Source organism: Mirounga leonina, unplaced genomic scaffold, assembly GCF_011800145.1.
Source record: "Mirounga leonina isolate KUSES-001 unplaced genomic scaffold, KU_Mleo_1.0 Mir_151, whole genome shotgun sequence".
Classification (NCBI taxonomy): Eukaryota; Metazoa; Chordata; class Mammalia; order Carnivora; family Phocidae; genus Mirounga; species Mirounga leonina.
Window position 1 is genome coordinate 43,965,537 of NW_023270377.1, and position 10,134 is coordinate 43,975,670.

The 10,134-nt window shown below is 40.6% G+C and overlaps 1 protein-coding gene across 2 annotated transcripts in view; it reads right to left on the bottom strand.

Moving 5' to 3' along the window:
- The window catches only part of WDR75 (WD repeat domain 75), a 34,719-nt gene extending 24,906 nt beyond the window's left edge, over positions 1-9,813 (bottom strand). Inside the window, exons 1-3 of one of the 2 annotated variants that reach the window (XM_035007552.1) lie at positions 9,664-9,813; positions 3,899-4,028; positions 856-921 (exon numbers count right to left, since the gene is read on the bottom strand). In XM_035007552.1, the coding sequence (XP_034863443.1) occupies positions 856-921; positions 3,899-4,028; positions 9,664-9,749 (282 nt within the window). In that variant the 5' untranslated portion in view covers positions 9,750-9,813. Of the gene's footprint in view, positions 1-855; positions 922-3,898; positions 4,029-9,189; positions 9,298-9,663 lie in introns of those variants that run through there. The other variant, XM_035007553.1, reaches the window with a different exon arrangement.
- Between the last annotated feature and the right edge of the window lie 321 nt (positions 9,814-10,134).

Genomic DNA, 10,134 nt, shown 5'->3' on the forward strand with positions numbered 1-10,134 from the left:
GAATATGAAACTTTAACAGACATCAAGGTTATATTCAGTTTTTTTCCATAAACAATGCTATAATTATTACACACATGTCATTATTTCAACAAGAGATTCCTAAAAGTGAGATTGCTGGAGCAAAAGTTATTTTTTCATTTTCATTTGTACTCTATGTACAAAAATAAAAGTATCTGTTTCTCTACACTTTACCTATCACTAGATTGTTTTTGCAGTCTGTAATTTGGCTAAACTGATAAAAAAAAATGACACAGCATTTTCCCCTATTACTGAGGTTATTAAACACCTTTTCATGTTTACTGGCTGTTATTTTTTTCCTGTGAATTACATATTCTCACCCTGTGCCAATTTTTTCCTACTAGGTTATTAGTTTTTCCTTATTGGTTTTCTGTGTATTTTCTGGATATTAGGGATAGTAACTCTTTTAAGTATTTTCTTCTGATTTTATTGCTCATCTTTTTGTTTCAAGTTTAAAATTTTCAAATAGTCAACTTTCTTTTCTTTTATGGTGTGTGACTTTCACAACTTGTTTAGCAAGGCTATCTAGGGGCGCCTGGGTGGCTCAGTCATTAAGCGTCTGCCTTCAGCTCAGGTCATGATCCCAGAGTCCTGGGATCGAGCCCCGCATCAGGCTCCCTGCTCGGCAAGAAGCCTGCTTCTCCCTCTCCCCCTCTCCCTGCTTGTGTTCCTCTCTCGCTGTGTCTGTCAAATAAATAAAATCTTTAAAAAAAAAAAAAGAAAAAAAAAGAAAGGCTATCTAAAGATTAGGCCTTACAGAAGAGAACAATGTGTCTGTCATTAAATGATGTTGCCATCCCTTTTCAAATAAGAAAAATAGAAGATCAAAACACGTACCTTTATTAAAATGCCATCTATATAGTCCCATAGCTTAATGGTGCCATCAAAGGAACAAGAATACAACTAAAAGGGTAAAAACAGTACAAAATTATAAAATAGAACTTAAGATATCAAACGAATAATTATGTGATACAGAAGACATTTTCTGTTCATTAAATTATTAGCCTTAAAGAGACAGAGTCATCTACTCATACTGTTTTTACAAAATAGAAAATCTAATCACAGCTTTTGTATTTTAAAAATTTTTTTTATTGTTTTGTTAATCACCATACATTACATCATTAGTTTTTGACGTAGTGTTCCATGATTCACTGTTTGTGCATAACACCCAGTGCTCCATGCAGAACGTGCCCTCTTTAATACCCATCACCAGGCTAACCCATCCTCCCACCCCCCTCCCCTCTAGAACCCTCAGTTTGTTTCTCAGAGTCCATAGTCTCTCATGGTTCGTCTCCCCCTCCGATGTCCCCTTCATTCTTCCCCTCCTGCTATCTTTTTTTTTTCTTAACATATATTGCATTATTTGTTTCAGAGGTACAGATCTGTGATTCAACAGTCTTACACAATACACAGTGCTCACCACAACACATACCCTCCACAGTGTCTATCACCCAGCCACCCCATCCCTCCCCCCCACCCCAGCAACCCTCAGTTTGTTTCCTGAGATTAAGAATTCCTCCTATCAGTGAGGTCATATGATACATGAGGGGGGACAAAAGTCAACGCTCTAGCTTCAAGAGGGAGATGGTAAGTCATGGAGCTATGAATAGCACTTCAGAGCTTGCTAGTATTTCTCCTAGCACCCAGTGCACTTTTATTAGCAGAACCGCTTTCATCTTACGTGGGTATTAAAGGAGTGCTTCTCAGATGACCTGAGAATGTCCTGTTTTTCAAAAAAAGGAAAGAAAGAAATGTCCAACACATCAAGGAACAATACTTTTGTAAAACACAACAGAAGTTATCATGCACTTGGACCCGTGGCAATGTTGAAGTGCTCTTTAAGTTTTGGGTCACTCCATTTCTACACTCTTCTCATTGCAGAGTGGTAACCAACCATTTGTGGCACTGGTTTGTGCACCACACTTTGGTAGCACCAGAAGGCCTTAGTAACATGTACTTTTACTTTTATTTTTGTCCCAACAGGCTTAATTTTACTAAGGTCACAGTGGATTACTTGTTGCTGTTACTGTGAAAAATACTTCGCTTATAACGTTTATGAAGAATTTCAAGTTTTCTGAAAGTGGCAATTTTAAGATTTCTGCCAGTGAGGACATGGAATCAGAGAACAGAAAATGATGACTATTACCTATTCAAGTAAAAGAATTATAATAAGTAGAAATATACATCACAAGTACTACATACAAAGGAAAAATCATGAACATGGATCAGTAAAATATAAGGCAACCATACAATCACTTTCAATACAATGGTTAGCACACAAATCCCATGACTCCGAAGTCCAGAGAATCTGCACTCCCGATCACCTCAACCAAACCTGTCAATAAAATTGTCCTCCTCTAATTTTATTAACTTTCAGTAACATGAAATAGATCTTTTATCCTTTGTACATGTTTTTTGTTTTGCTACAAAATTTGGTAACACAGACTTCACAAATTCCAATTTTAAAGAAAGGATATCTCTGCTATGAAAAACATTCAAATGCTACACATAACAATAAGCTGTTTTGTCAAACCCTCAGGGGACAGCAAGGAAAAAGAAATGTGTGCTTGCACCCTGCAGAAGAGCTACTTAACTTTGATTTTCACAGTAGCTCATTTAATTTTGGAAAGAAAAGATCATTGTCACTTTATGTCCTACTTCCTCTGTGATAATACAGTAAATAGCAATGCAAACCTATTCTTGTATCAAGCAATAACTTCCAAGTTAGCTGTGACTAATCTAGAAAAATGGAACTTGATCAAAAACGAGAGCAAGAGTAAAATGTTTTTGAGATCTCTTTAGCAGCTGCTGAAATGTAAGGACAGAATTAAAATGACATTTCATTATTTTTGAATTCTGAGAAAAGCTGCTTTGTGGGGTGAATGGAAGGATCTGCATTAAACTGGACTCCCAAGTTCGTCCTGAAATTAACCGGTCCATCCATTGAAGCCCTTCTTGTCCAGCACTGGCCTTAAGATTAGGTAACATCTGCATCAACATTGAAGAGCCTCATCTATAAGGGAACAGATCTACAGAATCAATCCCTTTTAGCCATCATTTTCAAAAACGTGTTCCAGAAACCAAAGGGTTCAAGGGCATATAAGCTTGGGAAACACCCCTTTTGGATATTCACAATGCTTATAAAAGGACCTGAGAGGATCTAAACCAAGAAATTCATCTAACTGTGCCTAGCCCTGAATTTCAGAAACTCATATAGCCAAGAATGTCTTCTTTCAAGCAACATCTAGTAGCATCCTTTGGAACAAATGGTTCACAGAATGAGGGGCAATGCAGTTCTAGGCTGTGACCCTATTTTAAAAACTAAATATATGTGAAAAATATCCTGAATCAGATAATCAACATACAGGCTTCCCCTGCTATGAGAAAGTATTCTTATGAAATCTTTTGTAGTAGAAATGATGTAAAACAAGCAGCAGTTACCATTAATTCATGTGGAAAAATTCTGAGTGTTCCCAGACCCCAAAAATAACCTCTCTTAGGCTTTTCTGATACCCTAGGACTCATCTTGCTAATGGATGTATGATGTGAGCACGGATGCTCACAGCAGTTTAAAGCTACGGTGGTTTGGTGCTGAGATGCTGAGTGTAGCTCCTGGGGAAGGAGACTGATGTGCTACTCTCGCTGGAAGGTGCGCACGCTGCCTCTATAACACCTCGCTGCAGAATAAGTACTGAACGCTATTTTTGCTTTTCTTCTTTCTTTGTAAAAACGAAGTAGCATAATACAAACTTTTGAAAAGCAAGGGATACCTGTATTTTTCTAATTACACCCTGGAAAGTTTCCCAGCCCAAATCAATTCACAATCTTCAGGCAACAACAAAGCCAGTATTAAAATAGTCAATTATAAATCGTTTGACACCTGTAGATGATTGTTGGGGTTGAGCTGGATTCCAGTCACCAGATTTCTGTGCCCTTGCAGTATGTGTACACATTCTTCTGTAGCTGTGCTATGAACTTTAACAAAGTCTCCAGAAACACAGAAGATATACCTGGAAATAAGGAAAAATTAAGTTTCATGCATTCTATCGAGAGCATAATTTTTTTCTATAGTCCATGAAAAATTTTTTAACTTGCCAACAGAGGCTTCTTTCAAAACAATACTTTCAAGAACTATATATTAAAAATTGTGTGCTATGTATTCACTTACTATACACCATTACTCTGACAGCATCTTCCCATGTCCCCCACTCTTCACTGTTCACTGGAGACACCACCTTATAAACACTAAGTCAAAGTTCTCTCTAGTTGGCAAGGCCTCTTTTATAGCAGAGTGTAAAGACTTTGTGACAGTTCTTTTTCTTGTTGCTAAAATGTTGGTTTTGCTTTTTGGATTTGTGGCAGAGGCTACTAAATTACTAAAAGTAGTTAAGTGGGGGGCAATATTTATTTGACAGTTTTCATTATGGATATAAGCAGAGAACAAAGCTCAGAGGTACAAATCTTCTAATGTCTACAAAGTAAAAAATGTTTGTTCTGTGCCATTACTAAACATACATGCCTGGCAGGGGGTTTTCCCACACACTACAGAAGGTACAAACCACAGAATTCCTAGGCTAGACCTCTTCTCTGTGCTCTCAAAGCACCCTGTACATGACTTGATCCTAGTATTTTCCATGTTGTGCTGAAATTGTTTACATATATCTCTTTTTCATGTTGTGCTGAAATTGTTTACATATGTATCTACCTTCCTTATCTGGCCATAAGCTCTGATAGGGCAAAGGCCTTAATTTATCTTTGATTCCCAATGTCCACTCTAGTTTGTTTAACAGAACCCACACGATCCTCAAAGATTTGGTAAACTAAATGGATAAAATGAACCAATAAAAATTACAAAGTAACAAAAGAGTAAATCTTCTAATGCTGACCAGGGTTACCATTACCCTATTTTATCAGTTCTAAGACACTTCCTTTTTCACATGTTCACCTCTCTGAAATCAGGATGCATTTTATAAGTGCTGTTGCCAGGAGACAGTCAGGAAATGGTTGTGTTTAACCGTCTAATAGATTAAGGAAGTTCAAGCAACAAAACATCTGAGATTTATGGTTACCCTTCTGGCTGGATCCTCCTCTTTATTCCCATGAGTAACGTAATTCAGAGTCTTAGCATCTCCAGCCTGGACCACTCTTAAGGGCTTCCTTCCTATAGTCTCTAGGTGTGGCCCTTCAATTCATCTTTCCTACTCATACCAGATTAATTTTGCAAATTTGACATTACTTCCTTAGACGTAAAGTTAAATTACAATTTGTCAGTGTTTTCCCACTGCCTTTAGGATATGATCGAAACTCTTAAGGCCTTTGGTGATTTGAGTTGGTCTACCTGGAACTACTTTTTCACTTGAAAACCATGCTCTACTTAAGTGGTTCACAGCTCCAACAGCCTCGTACTCCCCACAGACATACTCCATTAGTACTAACAGGTCCTCTAGGCAGTCCTTTAGAAGATGGTGGGGGGAGGGGGTACGGTGTGCCAAGAAAACACCTGACTCTGATATGCTTCCCCAGAGGAAAGGAATTTCCTCTCTCCTTGCTCCTAGGTAGAGAATGGCTTTAAATTTGAATGCAAGCCCCCAAATGATATGCTCTCTCTATACTTCTGTAAATTTTTCGGTCTACACAGAACACTCTTTCTTATGAGTATTTCCTTAAGATAAGATTCAGCTCAGGTGAAGCCTTCCCACATTTTCTCATTCCAGATCAGCACCACTCTGAATGTTTCTACAAGATGGTAGGTAGGCTTAGCTCTATCACGGCACTTACCACATGGCATACTGAAAGACTTCCCCTACCAGACTGTAAGCTCTTTGAGGGGAGGAAGGGTGTGTGTACTTATTATAAATCTAATAACAGAAATATAGTATAGTAGGAAAAGAATGCATTTTTAACTAGTCAAACACAAATGGATTCGAACGCCAGCTTTGCCACATATGGGCTGAATAACGTTGGGAGAATTTACTTCTCTAAAACATCACTGTTCTCCACTTTAAGATGCAGATAACACTTCCTCACAGGGTTATTATGAGGACGAAATGAAACAACACATGCAAATGCACCCATAATACACACAGTATACACTCAATAAATGCTTCCATAAAATTAGGATAATACCTAAATCCTGCAGACAGAAATGCATGTAAAGCACCCACCACAATGCCTGTCACACAGGACTCAATCATCTTTGCTGATGAAGTGGAGAAGAAAGAAGTTAGGGATGCTTTCAAGCAGGAACCAGAACTTAAATGAGGCTCTGAAGGATGCATAATTTAAGAGCTGGGAAGGAAAAAGAATAGCAACATAAACAAAAGCTGGGAAATAACGAACACAGAACCTACAAGAGACAGGAAATGTACCTATCTAACAAGCAAAGTGTGTACAATGGGTTATGTCAGGAAACACAACGGGATAAGCAGAGTTAAGCTAGATCAGGGAAGCTTCATAAGCCAGAAAAAAGAGCTATAGTTAAGGAAGGCAACAGAAGATTGTTACAGGGTTCGGAGTAAGACTAGGAATAAGGGTGAGAGTAATAATATTATGACAGTAACACTTAAGGAAAAGTATTACAGCAGCAGTACGCAGAATGGTCTGCAAAAGAAAAATATTTAGAGTCGGACATTAGCTTTGTGGGAATTTAAGAATGCAAAAGGCAAAAATGACCCACTTTTTAAATTTTCTATATCCTAGCAACCTAATGCAGAGCATCCTATAAATGTGGGAAGTAACAGGATGTAATACAGTGCTGGACCGGGAGTCAGTAATATCTGATACAGGAATGCCATCTACTCTCATGTATACTCACCTCTCGGCTTGCCTCTCATAACAACCTTCTCAAGTAGGCAGAACAGTTTTTGTGTCCCTAGTTCCAAGAGGCCCCAGTGACCAAGAGGAGACAGCTAAAATCCCACAATTCTATTATTTTATTTACTATTTCAGCTTTCTTGATAAGTTCCTTGAAGCAAAATACAAAATTACCTTCTTTCTGCATAACCTAGCCAACCCCTATAGTATCTTTTAGATAATATTCAAATCCTTGATGAGTTCATTATAACCCTATTAATTTGCTAGAGAACTGATTTTAATTACTACCTTCTATACAGACAAAAACCAAACAACAACAACAACAACACGTCTAAATCTTCACCAAATTCCCCAACCTTCAGGACTGAATTTCTACCTACCGCTTGCTTGGCCCACCTGGTTTGTTTCACAGGTACCTTACACTCATCACGCCCCAAAATGAACTCAACATCTTCTCGTTAATCCTAATTGCCAAATCACTCCAAAATTCTGTCTTTTCATCTTCAATATTATCTTAGTTCAGGCCAAAGCAATCTCTTGCTTGGATGCCTGCATTCGCCTTTTAAGTCCTGTCTATACTTTTCCAGATTCTTCTACCACTTCCCTTATGCTGCAACTATACCGACTTACACACATGAAACTCCCTACCCCCAGTCCCACCCCAGCAATTTCAAGCTGCACACTTTGCCTGGATGTCCTCACCCAAAATCAATGGTGGGGCAAACTCCCATTAGTCTTTCAAGGTCCCACTACTGAAGGGAAACTTTCACTACATCACTCTCCCTTCCATGCCAACACTGTACCTCAAGTATGCTAAGCCAACCCACCTCTGATCTTGCTGTTCTCCACCACTTATTACATAGTTTTATACACAGTTTTTGGGTTAATTTTTCTTGAAGAAACCACAACATGTTACCTCCCACCACCCTCCATCTAGGGAATTAAAAAAAAATACACTCTTTGGACCAAACAAGAACTGGCTTCACGTTCCTTTTCCAACCACACTAGCTCTCTTCATATACCATTCACACTAGCTAACTGTACCACAGTCTGTTCAGCAGTCTGTTCATTCCTTTTGCTTGTACTGTGCCCCCTATTTGGAATGCCTTCTGTCCACATCCCCTAGTCAAAATACCATTCACCTGTTTAGGCCTAGCCTAAAGGTTACTTCCTCAGGAACCTCACCAGTCTGAAGTACTCTCTCCTTTTTTTTTTTAAAAGATTTTATTTATTTATTTGACAGAGACAGATACAGCGAGAGAGGGAACACAAGCAGGGGGAGTGGGAGAGGGAGAAGCAGGCTTCCCGCTGAGCAGGGAGCCCAATGCGGGGCTCGATCCCAGGACCCTGGGATCATGACCGGAGCCGAAGGCAGACGCTTAACGACTGAGCCACCCAGGCGCCCCAGTACTCTCTCCTTCTTATGAACTCCCAAAGTACCACAGTATGAAACATGTTACAATTATTATTAATTATAAAATTATTTAAATTAACATTATTATTTTCTTTTCCTCATTAGATTGTAAGGTCTTGAAGGTAGGATCCATATTAAAGTTAGCATTTGTTATGTCAGCCTGTTATAATAGACAGCTGACAAATACTTAAATTGTAGGACTGAGCAAATGAAACACAGTGAATCTCCTTATAGCGAATAAGGTGTAGAGTTCCAGTACACTGGAACAAGAAACTGGCTATCTAGATGTAAGTCCAAAGTGGCAGAACTTTGGCACCCTTTTGAAATCTGGGTTTCTTCCTGATTTAGAAGATGAATATCAACAAAATCCTCTTTCATGTAAAGACCAAGGATGATTCTTTTTTCTTTGCCTCTAGGACAGTTTATGAAAATTCCTTCAGTCCTGTATGCATTCAACAACTATCATATACTCATAAGCAAGATATTGTGAGGGATACAAACTTTCATAAGATATAATCTTTACTCTTCTAAGATAGCGTTTTTACTAAGGGCTACTCTGTCCTTAAATGATTTGAAATCTCTTCCTACATTGCGTCACTTCGAGATGCTGCTGACAACAGAGCAATAATGATGACAGCTGACACACACTAAGCCAGGCTTATTTTAACTGCTTCATATGTATTAAAGCAATTAACCCTCTTAACAACCCTATGAGACAGACTACTAAACAGCATTCCTGTTTTACAGATGAGGCAACTGAGGCAAAGATTAAAAACTTGCAAAGCTCACACGATGGGAGAACCGGGTTTTGAACCCAGCGAGTAGTGTGGTTTCCAGCTATACTGAACTCCCGAGAAAAGGGACCAAGGTGTATATATGTTATTATCCCGCACAGAATCTAACATCCGTACCCAGGAAAAGCTGCAAAAAGGTTGCCAAAATACCTTTCCAGAGAATAGGGCAGTGTGGAGAAAACGGACATCTTCACTCTCTCAGTAACTCAAAGCCCCGATTCTTTCCGAAAGAGGAAGACTCCTCGTGGTATTGCAAGAGCGGCAGCGTACATAACCTGTGCCTGGCCTTTTTCGCTGCCCCCAACGCGGAGCTGATTCTGGACACACGGGCTCGCCCCCGGTCCCTCCATCTACTTGCAGGTAAACTGTGCTGCGAAGGAGAAGCGCGCCCCAGCCTGCGGTGCCACGGCACGAAGTGGTTTCTCCCTCCTCTTAACAGCACTCAGGCACCGGCTCCCTCACGCGTGCCCTGGGAGCTCCCCCGCACCCTCCGCCTTCCCGGAGCCCAGAACGCGGGTTTGCGAGTCCGGACGAGCCAGACAGTCCTTTCCTCCCCCCCCGCCCCCCCCCCGCCCGGCGACTCACGTCCCTCAGCCCGGTTGGCAATGCGCGGGGGCCCCATACTTAGAATCTGCAGAAAACACCGCTCTCCTGAAGTTCAACTCGCTGCCGCCACAACGAACCACGCGGACACTCTCCTCCTCCACCATCTTTGCGCAGATGCCGGAACTCACGCCCGGGAGCCCGCCCAGAATTTCCTTTAGGGAGGCCGGGCCGTAGAACACGAGTCGCCGCCCACACAGCCCGTGCCTGGGCCCCTCTAGGCTTCAGTCTCGATGGTAGGACCCAGCCTAGGTGCCGCCATCTTTTGTGTGGGAAACGTTAAATTAGGACACATGTAAAAAAGGTGGAAGCGAAACAGGGACACCCCTGAACTTTTATTTAGTACTAATTTTCTTTTTTCTGGCCCTGTCAGTTTGATTATATATCTTCTTCCGCCAGAAGAGAAGGGTGTCCTATCACGTGACCTCCAGTCCCCTCCCTTCCCCACCCACCAGGCCGCTTCTCTCTCCGCTTTGATTCGGGCTCTGCGGG